The 20,399-nt window shown below is 37.6% G+C and overlaps 1 protein-coding gene across 2 annotated transcripts in view; it reads right to left on the bottom strand.

Moving 5' to 3' along the window:
• Positions 1-6,357: 6,357 nt before the first annotated feature.
• The window catches only part of LOC108755417 (hybrid signal transduction histidine kinase B-like), a 78,547-nt gene continuing 64,505 nt past the window's right edge, over positions 6,358-20,399 (bottom strand). The window contains exons 3-5 of one of the 2 annotated variants that reach the window (XM_018498394.1): positions 9,381-9,686; positions 7,827-8,230; positions 6,358-7,795 (exon numbers count right to left, since the gene is read on the bottom strand). In XM_018498394.1, the coding sequence (XP_018353896.1) occupies positions 7,588-7,795; positions 7,827-8,230; positions 9,381-9,686 (918 nt within the window). In that variant the 3' untranslated portion in view covers positions 6,358-7,587. Of the gene's footprint in view, positions 8,231-9,380; positions 9,687-20,399 lie in introns of both variants that reach the window. The other variant, XM_018498395.1, reaches the window with a different exon arrangement.

The raw sequence follows: 20,399 nt of genomic DNA on the forward strand, positions 1-20,399 counted from the left end.
ATAAGGAACTGATACTTTTATATCTGCATTCCATATTTCTACGTATAAATTTTCGATTTTAATTGGCTTATGATAAGAACAAAATTTTATATTGGCATGTCGAAATCAGATTAACGTAAAAAAGAATGTGGGGGGTATAAATATGAGTTTTTAGAACTTCAATTTACTGTTATTTTATATATCGTCGTTGCAGCTTTAATTCTCTCCAAATCAACAAATAAATTATAATATAATTATAAAACCTAAAATTAACACACACATACGCATACACACATACACACACGCAAACACACGCACGCACACATTTGTATCTAAGGAATAGATCAAAAGGAAACGGATCAAAGGAAACAGGTGTCTTCATGAAATAATTGCCGTGCAGAAACGCTTTATCCCCTCTGTTCTTTTTTTTTTGTCAAAACCGTTTTCTTTATTTTGTAGAAAACTGCGTGATAAGTACACCAATAATCTTGCAATGTCGAAGTGTTGCCGATTTATACTGGAGGCAGCACGAGGAGGACTGCCCGCGGGCTTTCGATCTTCATTAAGCGCCTCAAAATCGTGATCCGAGCAGCCTTCCCCGCCGGCCCCGTCGTGTGTTACATTGTTTGCTTTTTCTTTTTTTTTTTTTTCTAGCAAGCCAGAGCAGTGAACAACGAACATGTCTTTTTCTTCTTTCCCTATGTGATAGTTGTGGTACGACTCTCTATAGTGTATAAAAAGAACTCCCTTTCATATCTCTCATTCTCTCTCTCGCTCTCTTTCTCTCACGCTTTCCCTTTCTCTCTCGCCCCGCCATGGCGCGCTCGAACGAACGTGACTCGCATTCGAAATATATAATTTCGCAAGCGCGACGCGCCTCTCTCCGAGTGCGGCACGAACTCGCGCAATCTCTTTCTTTTTCTTTCTCTTTCCTTCCCTCTTCCCGTCTCTTTTCCCTTGCCTCTCGCGACGAGCCGCGCAAACTGTTTTTACTTCCTTCGAGATGAGATTTTTTTTTTTTAACTTTGCATCTTGATTTTTCTTCGTGTTACTCTCGGTAGAAGCGATCTACTACTTTAACACTGTTCCTACGACATCGATTGATTACGTTGAAAAAAAGGAGTCCTGATTTCCGCTATCTCTTTCTCTCTACTTCTATCGTTCTCTCTCTCTCTCTCTCTCTCTCTCTCTCGCCCGCTCTCGCGCATTGCCACGTTTGAACAATTTTTGCTGTTTGAACTTGTCAAATGGCGCAACAAGTTCTGTCTTTTATTTCTACCACAGAACTCTGTACATGCCGAAGCGCACACTGATATTCAAAATGTTAGTCGAGAAAAAAAATCATTCTAAAGTAACACTATTTTTTCTCAGTATAAACTAATATATGTATATACATAAACTTTTTAAAGTAGACCTTTATATGTGTATGTAAATATATAGTATATATTTATATATTTGTTAAAGTATATAGATACATGTTTTATAAAGGTCTATTTTATGTATTTTATAAAAAAAAATATATACTTAATTATAATGAACACTAAACTATCGAGACAAATCTTGTAACGAATTGAAAGACAAAACTTCATAAACGTTTTTTTTTTCGACTGACTTTTTATGTCAGAATTATATGGAAGTGCATTTTTCAATATATGTACAAAGTTCAGTGATTTCTGCCTTTGTCATGCTCCTCTGCAACACACTTCTCTCTCTTTCACTCTCTCACACACTTTCTCGGATAACTCTCTCGCACTGATAAGACAAGCTCGTAACATATAACTCACCAATTCTTTTTGTTTTTTGCGAGCATAAAATGATTGTAAAAAATAAGTTTCATGTTACGAGTTTTCCTTATTAGCACGCAACAGTAGGAGGGCTGACTGCAGGACGCAACGTACCTACGAACAACGGCGAGACATCATCCCTAGTGTGATTTCACACATTTAATTCGATTCGCAATTTTGCATCAATCGGTACATGTTTACAAAATTCTTTGATTCACTTCATTATCATTTCTTTGATTGATTTATCATATAACATAAATTTTCCATTTGATTAAAACTTATTAAAGTAAAACTAAAAAGCTAGAGATGATGAAATTCAATTCAAGTAGAAATTCGCAGACAAATTAACAGATGCAAAATCGCGAGTCAAATCGATCAGACAGATCCACGCCAAGGGTGACTTAAGGAGAGGAAGAGATAAGGGAAAAAAAATTAGGATCAATTGGTCGAAAGACTTACAGGGTGGATTTCGCGAGAGGGACATTGGCGAAGCTCTCGACCTCCCTTCCACCGCGAGGGACTAGACATACCGATCTTATCAACAGTACAATTATAATTACAGCTTAGAAACGAAAGCTTTTAAAAGGGGGACCCCGCTTTTGACCCCCGCTTGCAACCGCTCCGCTCCGCGTCGCAATTTCGCCGGAGGGAGTACGCGAGTTATTTTGGAACACCTTGGGAAATCACATTGCGCCTAAGAGAGAGAGTCTTATCCTTTCCGCCGCTAAATTCATCAAAGGACGACGATATTGGTTGTTACCCGAATCGATGGATCGGCGATCATTCCCCGGCCGGACACACGGCTCAACGTGACTAGATTAATCGGCAGTCGCCAGCTTGATCTCGCGCCTTTAGGATGTGTGAGAGCACATACCGTACGAGCAACATACCTGTTCGAGTGATCGTTTTGTTTCAAAAGTCCGTCGTAATGAAATCAAGATGGTATATTGAAAACGCGAAGCGGAAACTTTTGGCAATTAAAAATATATTCATAAAAACAGTTCAATTCTCGAAATTAGGAAAAAAGAAAAACAATTTAATCATACTGACTGCTAGCGTCATTTCTCCACTCTGTGAGCAAATAAAAGATATGTCTTCGAATTTATTCTCTTATAACTGATCTTATGACTTTAATTCACCGTTACCTCCGCTTCTAACACATTTCCATTATCTTATTGCTTCCTTGCTCGTATTTTGCAATGGACTTTGAAACATTTCGCACGGTTTCGATTCACCACGTAGTCTGCTGACGTTACAGATTGCGACAATCGTAAACGATGGAACGATCAAGCCAGCGTCTCGCGTTACGATGAGATTGCTAAGAATGGAATTTTATTTATTCAAAGTCGGCACTTGAAAAAAGTCATTTGCAAAATTTGCTCTTAATTCGATAACACAATGATTTAAGCTGAACTAATTAAATTATCTCTACTTCTTCTCTTTCGAGTGTTTAGCGTTTGATTAATAATTTTGTGAGCTGAGCAGTTTACTGAACAATCAGTTGGTGCAAACAAAAAAATCTAATTTTGGCTTTCAAATCATTTAAAATAGCAATCTCGAAGGTTGAACCGTAAATTCGAACGGGTAAAAGCATATTTTATCTGAGATCGCTTTCGTTATCTCTCTCTTTTCTCCCCGCCCCCCCCTCTCTCTCTCTCTCTCTCTCTCTCTCGTGTCGAAAGTGCACGATTATACTCATACATCTCGCACCTCTCATTAAATCCCAATTAACAAATTGCTAGATATATCACGATGTCTGATAGCGATAATAGTAATCGACAATAGCTTGCTAAAAATTTCACTTCATCTAGAACTTATCGTCTAAAATATCTCGCGCTCGCGTCGTCGTGTTTTACAATTCAATCTAAGTCGACGACATCGCAAATTTAACCAAAAACTTGCACAGGACCCATCGAATTATACATCTTTTTTTTCTCGAATTTACTTCTATTCTGCGCTCTCGTCCGCATTCTCGTAGTTTTCTGCATCTGTCATAATCTATTCTGCCTCTCGAATACGCATGAACATACAATTCATCCTTCCTATTACATACAGTAGAGAAAAGTAATGCGCGTACGAGACAATGAGATTGTAACTAGCGGAGGATGAAGCGAACGAAAGGGCAATTTAGAAGTGACAATTCGAAAAGAAACAAAAAAAGAAACATCTTTGCCAATATATCCTTGATCGCTTCGATCCGCACACGCGCTAATTTCTTTACATAGAAATACAATTAAACCTCGTCGCCTAATATTGCATGCGCGTGAACACATCTCAAAGGTGAAACAGAAAGACGATATTTTCTCCCTCGACTCGCCACACAGCGACTTAATGAACATGAAACGAAACAACGTCGCCGTGCAGGCGTAATTGCCCGGACACTTTCACAAAGATTAAAATTTACAATTTTCTTCTTTGTTAGGAAGAATGTTAACGATGATTAGGACCTCGCCGTCAAGACATTACACTTTCACGCACGTCGAATGCTGAATCTTGTGTTGAACGATTTGACGAAATCGCGTCGCGGATACGCACGGGCGGTGGTATGAGAATTTCGTGCACTTTAACTTGGAATTCCAAACGAATATGTAAGAGCGCCAATCCGGCTATTTCCTTGGAAACGAAGCGGAAGCTCGTGAAATTAACGCGAAATTAACGAAGTGCACACGGAGAGATTATTCCGCTCTACGCGTGCCACCAGCCTTCCTGTCTCGCGCATTCCTCGTACGCCACGTACGATCCGTAATCACAAAGGGAAACGTATCGGTAATTTCATTGCAATTTCTCCCTGCGTCGCGGACCCTTAAGAAATACAATAATAATTGGTGACTTCTCATGAAATAATCGAGTGATTCGCTCTGCCTCGAAACTGAGATTCAAAGATGACAAAGCGTTTTCATACAAATATACACATAATTGAGTTTTTTTTTTTATAAAAACCGAAATTATTGTCTTGAATATTTCATTAAACACCTATATTTTACGAGAGAGATAATACTATAAATATTTTTAAAGTAATCCTGCTAAAAATAGCGTGATAGTATAATCATTTATTAAACTATCCTACTACATGTAATGAAGCCACTGATAATATTTTATATATCATTGGGGACATTTAAAATTTATTATATTGATTTTTAAGAATAAATATACTGAAATGTGTTGTTACAAACTAAAAAACGCGTCATCAAACTTGAATCCTCGTTCAAGCAGAACTCGTCCTATTTTGTCAAAACTGAGGCCTTATCTATCTGAATAATAATAAAGATAGCGTTATGTCGGACACAGGGCGAGCCATTCGGAACGCGAAAGGGATGCGCATTCTCATAGATTTGCATTGCAAATGTACTCTTGTATGCACGCCGCCATTACAAACGTACTCTGTCTGCAAAACAAATGTTTATCGAACAAATAACGATTATTCGATTCTTCCTCGATGCACGAATGCACTACGGTTGATTGTTAATTAACGGTTGCATTAACGTCGATTGGATTTAACTCAATATGAGTTGATGAACTAAATTTCCCTTCTTTTTGTTATATTTACACGAATAACTCAAGCCAGAGGTACACGATGTGATTCTTTGTACTACATTACATGCAATTTAATAAATTACAATACTAGAATTGTACCACATAGGTACATCAATCACGTAACTTTTTCACAAGAGCGAAAATCTGAAAAATGCAAAATTTCTTTATTTCGGACGTTTTCCAATAAGGATACAATGTAATACAGTGAAGGATATAATGATTCACTGCATTATACTATGTCCTTGCTGGAAAACGCCCTTCAATGTATATCAAACAAAATAGTATGTAATATCAAACGAAAAATTTCATTTTTCACGTTTCCGCCCTAGACAAAGTTACATGATTGTTTATCCAGAACGCAGAATTTCTAGGAATTTATTAGATTGCATGCAAAATCGCATCGTATGCCTCCAGTTTTAGTAAGAGATAGGCAACTGCTTAAAGAAAAAGTCAGTCAATTAGAAATATCGATATACAACCGCGCCAGATAGTCGCATTTATGTTTCCTTTGTAGATAATTCTAATCCAAAGAGAAAGAACACATATACAGTGCAATTGAAGAAACCATTAATTCTTTTCATTATAACTATTTGAATTGTAAGAAATTTCGAAAATTTTACTTTGTATTATATATTTATAAAAACTACACAATGTAACGATAACAAATGACCATTTGTTCTAACTCTTTCAAAAATTTTTAAATTAAAAGTATCAGTACATTGATTTGCTACTTATGATTACAGTTGAACATATAATTACGAACACATAATCTTTAAAATAAAGAGATCGATTAATTTTCCTTATAATTATTTCTAATCTCTATGCCGGAAAAGATTCAACGTTATTGATTGCTTCAAGTACATATAGCATTCGAGGTAGAACATATTCAACTTTGACGTTTGCCAGAACAATATACATTTGTCGGAGGTGTGTGCGCGTCCCATTATAGTTTCGTACGGCCGGCCATTTCGTGTTTTTAATGGTATGCGTGTTTGTAATGTATGTTTGATGTTTTACTTTTAAATCGGTATGTAGCATATCGTTTTTTTTTTTTAGTCGTAATAAGTATATTGATATTGAACTACCTAGCCTAATATGTACAGAGTTCCCGTTTTCACTCTTGGCACTACATTATTCCCCTACACAACTCCTCACATGCATACACAAACACGCGCGAGCGCGCGCGCGGGTTCCGTTCTTTCTCTGTCTTTTTTTTTTTCTTTCTTTTTTCCCCTCTCAACCCCACAATTAGCCGTGCCTCTTGCGCGTCTTTCGTTCTACTCGTTCCGCACACGCGCGCTTGCATTTACTCATACGCACGCCTGGTCTCGCACTCACGCAACCGAACGAATTCGCTCATACAATTCGTGTCCCGTTCGTTCGTTTTTTTTCTTTTTTTCCTTTTCTCCACAACCACCATCGCGTGAAACCACACTTGCCCCGTCCGGCCGTCGCGCAGCAGCCGCCCGTCGCGAATAAAATGTTATATCGATAATAAATAATTTACTAAGTCTTCGTCGCGATGAACAAACTTCCGCGATGTCCGACGATCAAGCCTCCGATCGAGAGCTGGAAGAGGGTGACCGGCGGTTCTTGCTTCGTTGTCGAATCGGTATCGCGCGAGTCGCGATAACCTCGCATCCGTTTCTCTTCGAAGTAAAGCTTTTCACCGTCTAATTCCCGGACAGGAAGTCCCTCGTTCCACGGTAGGCCATCGCTTCACGTCGCGCGTTGGTAACGCTATTTTCCATGCCGAGCTTCGATCGCTCCGTCCATTCTAACTCTCCTTCCATCCTCTTCACGTCCGACGCAACATCGTAATCCTCATGCTACCGCTTTGAAATAATCTGAGATCTAGGCTAGACACTGGCCGCGTGTGGAATTGCACAATGAGACGCGTCAACAACGGCGGCGGCGACGGCGCATCGATCTTCCTGGTCGAAAAAAAGAGGACAAGCGCGAACCAACGCACGGCGATTGAGCGCAGTCTTGATAACTGATTTGACTTTACAGTCATTACCAGGAGCCGGCTTTTTTTACACTTCCGCCGGCCCTCCTTTAGGCCACGAACGGACGACTCTCTCTTTCTCTCTCTCTCTCTTTCTCTCTCTCTCTCTCTCTCTCTCTCTCTCTCTCTCTCTCTCTCTCGCTCTCTCTCGCTCTCTCTCTCATTATAGAAGAACGCCGGAAGAACGATTCAACGAGGATACCACTGGCCGGGAGGATATTATATTCTCTCGTGTATATGTAATACACGTTGCTGAACATGATGGAACGTGACCAATGGAATTTATCCTATGTTGAAGTTTCTCCCGTGAGTCAGTCTTGAAGGGCGTCGTCGTTGTCGTTGCAGTCGCGCAAAACGATCTTTAGTACCATCGCTCGTTCTCGAAATCGGACGATGCAGCTGCGACAATGACGACAACGGCGTCAAGGAAGGAGGACGCCGCGGATCAGACCTTCTGATGGAATTGCTGCTGCTGGGGTTGCTGTTGCTGCTGTTGCTGCTGCTGCTGATGCTGCTGCTGCTGCTGCTGCTGCTGCTGCTGCTGCTGCTGCTGCTGCTCTTGCCGGCTTTCGTCGGTTTCGCAGGGCACCACGGTGATGTTGGACAGATTGCTACTGCTCAGATTACTGCTCACGTTACTACTGGACTCGGAATAACTGGAAAAGGGCGGTTTGTTGACCGGCATTGACGTCGACGATGGCGTCGTGTGGCTCGGGAACATCTTGAACATCGAGCGTGCGGTATTCAACAACAAATTGCTGCTGCTGGGACTCTGACTCCGCGTCACCCGATCGCCAGGCATATCGAGCAGTCCCGGGTGGAGATGCTGGCTGCTACTTGGCGTCCGATAAGGCGGCGGACTCTCGCTATCGAACACAGTGCGATTTGGCGGCGCTCGCACGCATTTCTGATAAATTTCGCTCTCCTGAAAACAAGAAAATTCGTTATAGTCAAGCATACGAAAAATAAAACGGCAGAATATCCGAGCGAAGTCTTTGATAATTGAGTTTAAACTTCGATATCGTAATTCGACAACATTGATTATCGAATGCACGAATACAAGATTTACTCAATAAAATTGTGATATATTCATTCAAAAAAAATTAATATTTTAAAGAGAATCAAGAAATTTCTTTATTTTTTCATTCATAACATCAAGATACTTTACATAGGTATTTTGAATGTCAAATTTATAATTTAAAATTGAGTGGCCAATTTTAAAGAATTAAAATACTATTTTTTTACTCTCCTGTTTCGTATATTTTTAAACCATAATTTCCAGAATGTAAATCTGTATTGCAATAGCGGTGATTGCGGTAGCCTTAAGTGCTTCAAGCGGTTTGAAGTTTAATATTCTTGCTTGCGTAATGATGACGAGGCATAATGAGTACTTGAACCTGAGAATTCGCGGAGGGACAGGAAGTGAATAAATAAATGTGTTTTTTCGGTCATTCTCCCGACTGGAAGCAATGGACATAAATATATACATACATATGTCGACACGTACATATAATCTTACAGCGTTACATGTATTTGCAGTAAAAACGAGAATATGACAATCAAGTCATTAATCATGATTTAGAGAATACTACATCATTGTTAAGAACAATAATATTGACATCTTTGCATTTTTGAGAAATGTACTGTAACGCTAAAAAATAAAAGTAAGTACGAATTCTGGAGAAACCAGTCGTAAACAGAAACACTGAAAAAAAGAGAGAAGATAAATAACGTTTATTAACGTTCTAGGGCAAGCCCTCTAAGAATAAAGAGAAAAACAAAATAAAAAGCATCAATAAATACAAAGAAAGTAAGAAAAAAATTATATAGGAAAAACAAAGAGAAAGATCTGGGAGGATTATTTTTAGAAAATATCGTATACGAAATCCTATAGTATATGATACGTTACGTATATTACAGATTTTCATGTACAATATAGAATCAAGAATAAACCCCCTATTCGAACGCAATTCGAATCCTCGATCCATTCACCCATCAGGTCAAGTTCGATGATTTTATTCGCGATTTTATTCGAATTTCGCGAGGCGCCCCAACTTTCCGCGTTTTTCTCTTACCTGTTCCGGGTTGCGAAGGTGAAGATCCGGGTGCGCCCCGTATGGCTGCTCCTCGCCGTCCGGGAGCTCAAGTCTCGGCGGCAGATTGAGAGCAAGATCATGCCGGACGCTCTCCGTGCGGATCGCGCGATCCCTCGCCGCGGCGATCATCACCGCCTGTATATCTCGACGCCTTCTGGTATCGTCGCCGTCGCCACCGCCGCCGCCACCGACTCCACCGCTGACCGCACCAGCGGTTGGGTCATCTTCCGCCGATGCACCGCGTCCGCTGCTGCCGACCTCCATTCCTTGGCTCACCGACAGCATCTGCAAAATCGATGTGTATTCATATTTACACCCTTGAAGCGCAAGATAACTATCATTATGCAAAAACGTCGTTACAAAGCTGCTAATATTGTTGATCTACGCAAAATGCAACGACATTATTATCGTTCTACTTTCTATGTATAAATAAAAAAGAATGACTATGAATATTTTTAAAAGCATTATAATAGTATAGCTGAACGTTATTGAACGTCCTCGGAATTATCGTTTAATAATGATATGCGATTTAACAAATCGTGAGATATTTCTTAAATTCAGTAATATAATCATCTCAAATCTTCTGTATAATTCTAATAATTGTGTCTCAGGTAAACTTCAATTAGAGTCGAATTCAATCGTTTTCTCTTACTTCCAGCGAAAATTCCTTTCTTCGCGAATTTTCGTTAGAAGAGGGAAAGCATCTCTTTTAATGCAATTTGGGAGATGTCCAATATTTTTAGTTATATCAATAGATAACTTAATGATGTATTCATCAAAACTAGAGTACTAACGAGAGATGTAACTTTTTTCCACTAAGATGAAAACGTACAAAATGAAAAATTTCTCCATTAAAAACACAATTGAAAAACACAAATGTAGAAACAGAAAACAACAGATTACCTATTGATTATTCCCTGTTTTTATTGTCTATGTTTTTAATTGTGTTTCAGACTTTAAATAGTATTCAGTGTAATTACTTCTGATAAGATGCAATTGCATCAATAATAATCGTACAAAAGTATCAATACGTGCTTGCAAGAGGAGGCAATTATCGATATAGACTAGACCTTTTTCCTAAAAAATATCAATATTTGGAAGTATTAATATCAAACATCTGTAATGCATTCTCTGCGATTATTTCATCACAAATGTTTCGAGAGCAAAGAAAAAAGAAAGGTTCGAAATTTTGTTTGATTGTGACGCATAAAACGTAAACATGTGGTGACTGCTCTTATCTGGCGCCGAGAAAAAGGGTTGCGATCGAGAGCCCTCCACTATATGATCATGAATAAATTAGTACAGAAAATGAAATTGCTCGACCATTCGATCAGGAGAGAGCTCGTCATACGTGGATATAGATGTTATTGCTGTGCCGCGCCGTTGCATTCGGTTCACGTAAATAATTGCATATAAATCATATCATTATATCCGCAGGATTAATTCCTCTGTGATGTTGATTATTCATACAATCGAACGGATACTCGAAATACTTTGATTCGTGATGCGTTGCCGTTACGAAATGCGCACGTATTGCTTTAAACAAAAATTACCAATACATACGCAAAATGAACACGTGCATTGATAAATATGAATTTTATTGGAAAGGAAAACAAAGATATTTTTCGCAAAATTAATTTCGAATAATATATGAGCGCATACATAGGTATATTGATTTGTAAGAATAAATTAATCTTGAACCGCGAGCGCTATGAAGTTCATAACGTCAACAGTCATGAATTCATGAAATATGCAAGTAACTTTGACAATCTTTTATTAGGTTTCCTCTAAGACCCGTTTCTACTGATGTAGATCAATTTTAATTCTTAAAACTAGAAGGAAGTAAAAAGTAAGTTAAACCGAGATGATAATTGATCTACATTTGTAGAAATGGACAGGAGAGTTATTTAGAGTCAACTACAATTTAAACTAATTATCGTTTTCTTACCATCTGTGTGCGTGATTCTAAATTCTGCAATATAATCTCAGATTCTGTGTAATTCGGATAATTGTGTGCTCGATTAGCCGAGCTCAATCGTTTTCTCTCTTTCCAGTAAAAATTTCTTCGCTCGTTCCCTTCGTGAATCCGGTTTAAAACATCTGCTCACGCACGCACGCATGCATGCACGCACGCATGCACGCACGCATGCACGCGTACGAGACGCTCGTAAGAGGCGGGCCGAGAAACGTCACGTCGTGACAGTTGGCGGTACCCACAGGATGGCATGGTTCGTGCACACCTCGTGAAGTAAAACAGAGAAGGTCATGCGAGCTTTTCAAGTGCCGACAAGCACGGCAAAAGGAACGAGATCGCATGTGCGAACGCACTCGCGACTCGCGCGCTTTCCTTTTCAAACATACATACATTTTCGTTCCCGCGTTGCGTCTTCGGTTCGCACATCCGTCCAATTGGCCGTGGATCGAAATAGATCGATCGGGTGTGCTGTGACGATCGTGAAAGCCACCGTCGCGTATATCCAGAAATACGCACAATACCACGATGTTTATGATCAAATTTATAGATATTTCGCATTTTCAATACATTAACAGTAGCGCTGGCTTATATTGAATATTTTCCTATTATGTGTTTCTCTTTTTTATGAAATAGAAACAAATACATTTCCAAGCGTGCTGCGCAGTGTTTCAAAAATGTGTTTGAAAACATTAATTTTTGCCGCAAACTTACTACAAGCTCTTGTTTCGATTGTCGAATTTAATCAATGGATGAAATATTGGCGGACATAATTTCCAAAAATCTTAGTAATCCTTAATATACATACGATTCGATCATTCTGACGGCCATTCGTGTCCTACATACTTCTTTTCTTTGAAATACTAGGAGCACTTGACATTATTCTTTCCCTTTTTTTAAATACATAACTTTGCAAATCTTTCCAAAAATATTAAATATATACACATGCCTTGATAATTTTTGCGTATTTGATGTAAGAGTAATGAAAATTAACCTGAGATACGAACGATATTTGGATTGTGTTCCGATATACACTGCTAGGATTAAAAATCTATAGCATTACGTGAATTATAGATTTTCAATACACTGGCGGTGTACATAGAAACACGGAAATTGTGTGCAGTACGATCGGGAAATCATCACGTGTTCTAAGTTAATTATATAAGAATAACATATTCACAATTACATATAATACATATTATATACTCTCTAAATTCTTTGGATTGGAATCTCACTCGAAAGAATGAAAATTGAGTTAGTCCTTGAAAAAGAACTGGCTGAAATTCAATCTTTGAGAGCGATATTTTACTTCTCAGAGTAAGATTCACTTTAAAAGTTTTAAAGTATGAATAAGAATGTAATTTTATATATTTTTTATTATAATAAAAAAACCAGGAAATTTTGGTGACAAATTCTTTGTTTCATCGATTTTGTTTTCAAACGCAAAGATCCTCGGCCGCAGTTCCGGACCAAAGTTAAGAGCGTTTCTGTCAATATGAATTTTTATGACAATTTGATAGCGGTTTAACGAGCGAGAGCTGACGCAGAAGTCTCTCGCGAACATTTGCTGGCACGTGCACGCGTTAACGACTGATGGGTCGGTCGGTCGGTCGCGTTAAAGCTTTAAAGGGGTTTTCAGCACCCCTCTGTTCGCGTTCTCGCACTCGTCCGAGGCCGTCGAAAGGGAAAGCGGAAGAGGGATGCCAGCGGCGGCGGCGGCGGTGGCTGTTGCTGCGACAACAGAGCGAGGGTGTGCGGCGGAGACAGCAACGACAGGAGCGACTGACACACAGAGGGATGAATGCTCGCTCGCGTACCATTCGTATCGATCGACTTGCAATATAACATCACGCTTACTCGTTATGTATAATAATGCAGATGTACGGAAAAGCCCTTTCGATAGTTCATAGAGGTATGCGAACATTTTCAAAATTGCTCCATCATATCAAGTGCTCTCGTATTCCTGTAATGCTATCACGCAATACACGTTTTGTCCAAGCTGATATTCTTCTTGCCGGATTTATCCATAAATTCTAAAATAATTATCATAATTGCTTACCACATACTTTATATTCTCACTGCTTTTTTAATATAATTTTAGATAATTTTTTTTGTTTTTTTTTTTATTTTCGTTGTTTTCTTTCTTTGTTTTTATATTTAAGTTATCTGGTATGAGCATTCAAACAGGAGCCATGCTGTCGTCCTGTCTCACTACTTGCGTATTCACGTTCTCGTTTCCATTCATGTAGGTATTCGAACGAAATAAATTAAATATACAATGTATCTCATCTATGCATTTAGCATTAATACATTTTTTCACGTGGATTACACTACAGTTTTGGAAACCTGTGAGTTCCTCTATCTTGACTGTTCGCGAAATCTAATATGGATTAAGAATATTGCTGAAGAAAATTCCAAAAAGAATCGAAACGGTCAATGATTTCTCAAGATTTTAAATAAAGAAGACATCAAATGGAGTAACAAATTTATTTGTTAAAATTTTATAGCGTATCTCCTCTCATTAACCCAGATTAATTTTGTTTTTGTTATTTTAACAATAAAGACGATCACATTCGATGGAAAATAAATATCCATATTGTGGTACAGTTTCAGAGACTAACTTCGTGGAAAAAATAGGAAGGTGCCAATTTCTTTTTTAAGCATTGTCATACAAATCAATATGATCGCTGCATGTGGACATATCCCAGATTTACATGATATTTAAATAAGACATATTTTATTTTTAAAAAAAGCGCTCAAAGAATTTCTTTCTTTTAAATCTCACGAATTCCACTTTATTATAAATATTATTTATTGAACTATCCTCTCACAAATGTAGAAATTGTTTTATCTGGAACTTTGCGAGACTTACATTTTTGTTATAAGTTAATAAAATTTTGAATTCACATGTTTCTCGTTCGTTCTACGCTTGATCGTTGCTTGATGATTTGCTTGTAGAATACTAAATATTATATTAATAGACACTATTTAGAGAGGATAATCCAAAACAAATAATCAGATAGAAGTTTTAATTCGCATTTTCTAAATGACTCATAAGAGAGATGAATTTCTTTATTATTTCTACTAAAGAGAAACTTTTCTTGACGAAATTAAATGGATAAAAATTTGTGGAATAACATTTTTATGAAGAAAAACGGGAATTCAAAGAGAAATTCGTCCGAGCATATTTTAAAACGAGGACCAATGTCATTCTTCGTAAAGTAAAAGGAATTTATATGTGCTGAATTTAGGAATAAGCTATATTTGGTGCATATATAATATGATGACTCTCCTTTCATCTCTTTCGAGCCATTCGTGATTTTAGTTCAAAACTGACAGAGTCGATGGATTATTTGATTAGAGTTACATCACGTATTATATTATATCGCAGTCGTCATGACGTGACACGAGTCATATCCAAATCAAAAATAGTTCATTACTACTCCGAACGTTAATTCGCGATACATAATTCCACAATTGAATTTCACACAATTTATGACGAAAATAATTTCAAAAATAAAGCATTTTCCGCGCCTCAAGAAATTTTGCACTCGTACAGAAACAGTTTTCCAAAAAATTGAATCTCTCCCAGTAAATAGACTTATAAGTGGCTTGAAACATTAAATGAAAATTGCCTTTACTTTTCTTGCACGTTTATTCTTTGTTACATACATAACATACTATTATGTTTCATGTCTCCGTACTGTATTGTGTGACGATTAAATTTTTCGCGAGGCAACGGTGGCCCTAGGCGAGTAGCGAGCAACCCGGATGCAGGAGGACGAACGAGAGAGGATGAAAGAGTGACGAGATGTTCGGTCGATCGATCGGAGATAGAATTACCGGCGAGCGCGGCGAAGGGACGAAGTTCGCTGGGGTTGATGCTGGTGCTTGAAATGCCATAGCGGCTCGCAAAAGCTCGCGAACGGTGATGTTGTAACGGACTTTATGGCTCCCCGAACCACGCCGGCATCTCGGTGGACCATAAAACAGCCCAGTCGCTGTCGCAGTTCGCTCGATACCGTTGCGCTCGCTCGAAACGTGACGCTACCGTCATCATCGTTGTCCTCGTCTCTCCCTTGTTGCTCGATTGAAATTGCAGTTTCAGAAAAGGGTAAACTTCGCCGCGCCGATCGTTCGTTCGTCCGCGGGTGTTATACGCCTCGAGAAACTTACACCTCTCCCGAGTTATCCTCTCCCCGGGACGTCAAAGTCACCCGGCGACGACAAAGCTGGTATTTGGAAGAGCTTCGTAGATGAACTTCGCTTGAATTCCACGACGCCAGTTATGCGATCGACAAGCCGCTGCATCGTCGGTTATTTTCGCCGCAATAACGCCGAGATAACGGAATACAATAATCGCGGATATCGAAGTCGAAAGCGAAGATATTTCTTGCGAGCATCCGCTGTTGATTGGCCGATAATTATAAATAACTTATTTTACTGGTTAACGGATCATATCGTGGCCAATTGAAGGAAAGAAATATATCCGTATCCGAAAAAGAGAGAAGTTAAGTTTTTCTTTTCTGAAGAGACTTTCAGGGGAAAAATAATGTTTGCGAGATATAAACACGAAAATATGGACGAAGTTTTTTTTATCCTCTCTTTTTTTTTTCGCGGGTTTTTATCACGAATGTTTTCTACCGAAGATAATCTATCGAAAAATAATTTTTTCCAGAAGGTATTTGCGAAAAAAGCATAATATTTGCGATGCTACCTACACAGTTCGATCAATGTCGCGCTTCGGGGCTCACGCCGACAAACAATGATTAAAATATATACGTCAAACCAATCGCGCCTCGCCGATAAAGCGCGTATAATTTTTCACGTTGCTACCGTCTGTGTCTTTTAGATTATGCAATCTCTTCGTCTTAATCTTGCGTCTGTTGCAAATATTGATGTTAAGGCGAAATGCATGTGCACCATTGTGATGCTTTAGTGAGCGAAAACGCGATATATACATATAAAAGATTTATTATATACATTAAAATATAAGATATTAAAATATAAGATAAGAATAAGAAATGACTATGATAATATATGCAAATATGCATCATAACGTTTAAGAGATATGTATCTTTGAATTTCCAATACCTGCGCTCTACCGTTAAAAAAGAGATTAACCGAAATACCTTCGCGTAAGATGTATGTCATCATTTATCGCATCAATCTCTTTTTCCGAGAGCTAAAATTGAGACGTGTCATGTTCGTGTGTCGCGAAAACTGCTTTCCTTCCGAAAGAGCTTCCGCTGGTGTTATATCGCAATCAATTCGCAGACATCTCTTTTACGATTCTTGCCGGCGATACTGATCCGACGATAACAAGCTGGAATGCCGCTCGTAAGTCTTCTTACTACCTGCCCCTGTCACGATTGCATCGTACAAATCGGATTCGGCGTGATTATATTTGTTCTTGTTTACCTCGCATCGTTTGTGACACCCACGCACTTTAAATGATCAAATAATTATTTACCTTTGTATTATTTAACCGTATTTTATAAAGGAATAGATCATAAAGTATTTTTGCAGCAAGAAAATCTGCAATATTTTAAATAAATCCTAAATTGGAAATATTTATTTAAAAAATAGGTTAGATGTGATTCAGCAAAGCAATAGTTTGTTGCATCTATAATTAAAAAGATTTGATAACTTGATAAAAAATTATGTATCTCTAGGCAATTATCAGTATGCTAATTCAGCAAATTTTTTGTTATATAATGAAAATCGCTAATGTGACAAGTTTTCTTCATTACAGAAGCAAAAATATGTGCCATCTTAGCTGGCATATTTTCTTAAAAATTTTGATTTATATATTGAATTGATTTTCGTCGAAAGTTATTTTTGCTGCATTGATAAATGTTCTATGCTGTTACATCAAATATTTTTTTATCTATAATTTTTACTCAGCTGTACAACTTTGACATAGAAAACTGGCTGTCTATATACATATAGCTGTAGATTTGCTGAATCAATGTTTAATAAATCTTTTTTTTTTTCACGTACGAATTAGAGTAGAGTATAATTAAAATAATCTTTTAGTTATTTTTTTTTTAATATTAATATCGTTTAAAATACTGATAACATTTTACTGCGCATACACTTTAATAATGCAGCAAATAAAATTTCCGACTGTCAAATCTTACGTGATTTAATCGATACTTGAAAAACTACAATGTCTTAAGAATCGCTGACTCGCAAATGCTTTTCAACGTTCTATGTCATTTTCGTCTTCGTCGTCGTCGTCGTCGTCGTCGTCGTCGTCGTCGTCGTTTGGTAAAACGTATCGATCGATGAGAACGTGCCACCCTGCATGAGGGCAATGCACCGGGGATACATCATGCACTCGCTGTAAAGCGCTGCGACTATACTTTCGCAGCACCTGCTAACACCTTCGTGCATAAAAGTCGTTCTAAAAAAAGAAATCCTTCCAGTCCGCGAAACGTCGGTTTCCGAACGTCTCGTTACAAGAAAATTCGCTTGGCGTCAAACGAAAAGGAAGAATTAATTTTACCGAATGTTGTACTTGACATTCATAATATCTAACGTTAAATAATATTCACCTGCGTAAAATAGGAATTTTTTAAATATACGAATATATTTTTAATATTTTTTTCTAACGTAAATATACGAATATAATTATATTTTATATTTTTCAATATTTTTTTCTAACGAAAATTCCTAGCTACGATCAGTTTTATTTCACGTGTATTTTATTCTTATGTCATAATTCAATTTTATAACTTTCTAAGATAATAAATTCTATACTTCAATCTTGTTCGAGAGATTAAATATTTTACAATTCATTAGTTAATGGTTAGCCTTTAATATTTTATTATAATCGGCGAGAGATTTAAAGTATTAATCTTTCTTGCGACAAGAGAGTCTTCTCTTTTTTGAAATTACTAATATAGTATAAGAAACAGATCGATATTATTAGATTAGAGTCGTTAAGATCTCGACATATATCATATATGAGTGGCATTCACGGCTGAAGGATTAGATTAGATTTCCGCGATACGGACTAGAGTACCATTAGAGGCGCGACTCTAATCTGTTGCGCGGCGACTTTGTCTGCGATGTTGAATGTAATCGCGCTGCCAATTATTGTTATCGCTCAAGGTCACGAGACAAATCCGTCGACGCGTATTGCGTCGCATCGGTCTGCATCGTGGCGATGTCATTTTGCGTCCATAAACGTGTTCGCGAATTTTCTACAAATTGCTCGATTCTTAAGAAATTCACTCGAGCGTGAATTAGTCATTTCTATCAAGAAGATCAGATCGATGTGATTACAAACAGATCGCATGCAATTATATATAAACGACAAATACTTACTTCTAACAATTATATGGTTAAAAATGGAATAACTTCTGCTTGATTAAGACTCGAGTCAGATTATGATTCATAGGTTATGCTTCATAGGTTATGATTACGACATACATCGCGTGATTAATTAAAGAGCAAAGAAATATCACAGCTTTTATTAAAATTGTATGTGCATTCGCGTCATCGTGTTTTATATATTTATTTTCCGTTGAATCGCGAGCAAAAATTCGTGATATTATAAGGTAAGAATGGCTCAACGAATCGTACGACCGTAAATAACTTTCGCTAACAGCACTCGTAGCCCATATATGTTTCCTAAATTTAACTATTACGAGAGAGAGAGAGAGAGAGAGAGAGAGAGAAGGGAAGGAAAGACGCGTGTATATATTTTATTAGGTGTATTCTTGGAATTTATTATGAAGTCTGATTGGACGGCTTTTAGGGTCATCTCGTCTGGAAAGTTTTTATATAGAAAGAGTTAAACGCTATCGATTTTTTGTAGCAGTCTAAAGGTCGATGATCAATGACTCGTTTGTTAAATACGTAAATTTCTATTCTTTCGAGACATTCGGACATTACGCCACAATTTTGGTTTACAGTGCAAAAATAAGTCACAGCCATAATTAAAAAAAATATATTATTTAACAGACGAGTTCAATTTTTTAGAGACATTCAGAAAATAATATTAATTCGACGTAATAATATCAATTTGACGTTTCTTCTTGGAAACTTGGAAAAATATCGTTAAGTAAACTAAGATTCTAATAAAAAAAAATGTATGTAATAACTTTTTTTCAAATTTTTAAGAAGGTTTACATAAAGTCAATTTTCAATTTTACAATTTTCAATTTTAACATGGAGAAACTCACTTTTCTGTCTGCAAAATCATCGATGATGATGCATCTGTTTTTGTATTATGAATCAAGGAGCGATTCCGATAATGTTGTGCAGGACGGCATAGAAATAAAGATGATTTATATTCCTTTTTTTGTGAGTTATGACGTTATCTAAATCTTAGCAATAAGTGTTGCCAAGATGTGTTTTTCGAATGAACTCGGTTTCAATAACAGAAACGGATGAATTCTTTGTTCAACGCGCAAACGAAGCGTATTAAAGAAACAACATATCTTCGATTCGCGGCGCTCTGAGGCAAGGAAGACGTAGGAAGAAAATAAGAGCGACGAAGAAGAATCGCACCATCTCCGTTTGTGATCTGCAAATAAAAACGGCTACTCGCATGAATGCGAATACGAGGAAAGGAGATTGGAGCGCGGAGATGAGGGGAATGCCAGCGATAAGAGGCCGGATTGTTTCGACTGCCTCGGAATAAGTGCACTCCTCGGATCGAGAAAAATCTCCAAGACAAAAAAAGTCATGCCAATGATACCACGGAGTGACGGCAAACCAATGTCGCGAGCAAACATATTGAAGTCCAGCTGTAAGAACTTCGAATACGATTCCATATAGAAAACGTATCCGCGCAAAAAAAAAAAAATCATAAATCTAGCAATTCAGAATTGAATATTTTGAAGGCAAAAAATGCAAAAAGGAATTAAAATATTTTTTTTGATTTTACAGAAAGAGTATATTGCAATTTTTAAAGAAAAAAGTACTCTTCTATATCAAAAATAAAAAGTAATAAAACGAGAAATTTAATGTCTTATATCGAAAAGTATTAGAATTTATAAATCGTTTCCTGA

The sequence above is a fragment of the Trachymyrmex septentrionalis genome, unplaced genomic scaffold (assembly GCF_001594115.1).
Source record: "Trachymyrmex septentrionalis isolate Tsep2-gDNA-1 unplaced genomic scaffold, Tsep1.0 scaffold87, whole genome shotgun sequence".
NCBI lineage: Eukaryota > Metazoa > Arthropoda > Insecta > Hymenoptera > Formicidae > Trachymyrmex > Trachymyrmex septentrionalis.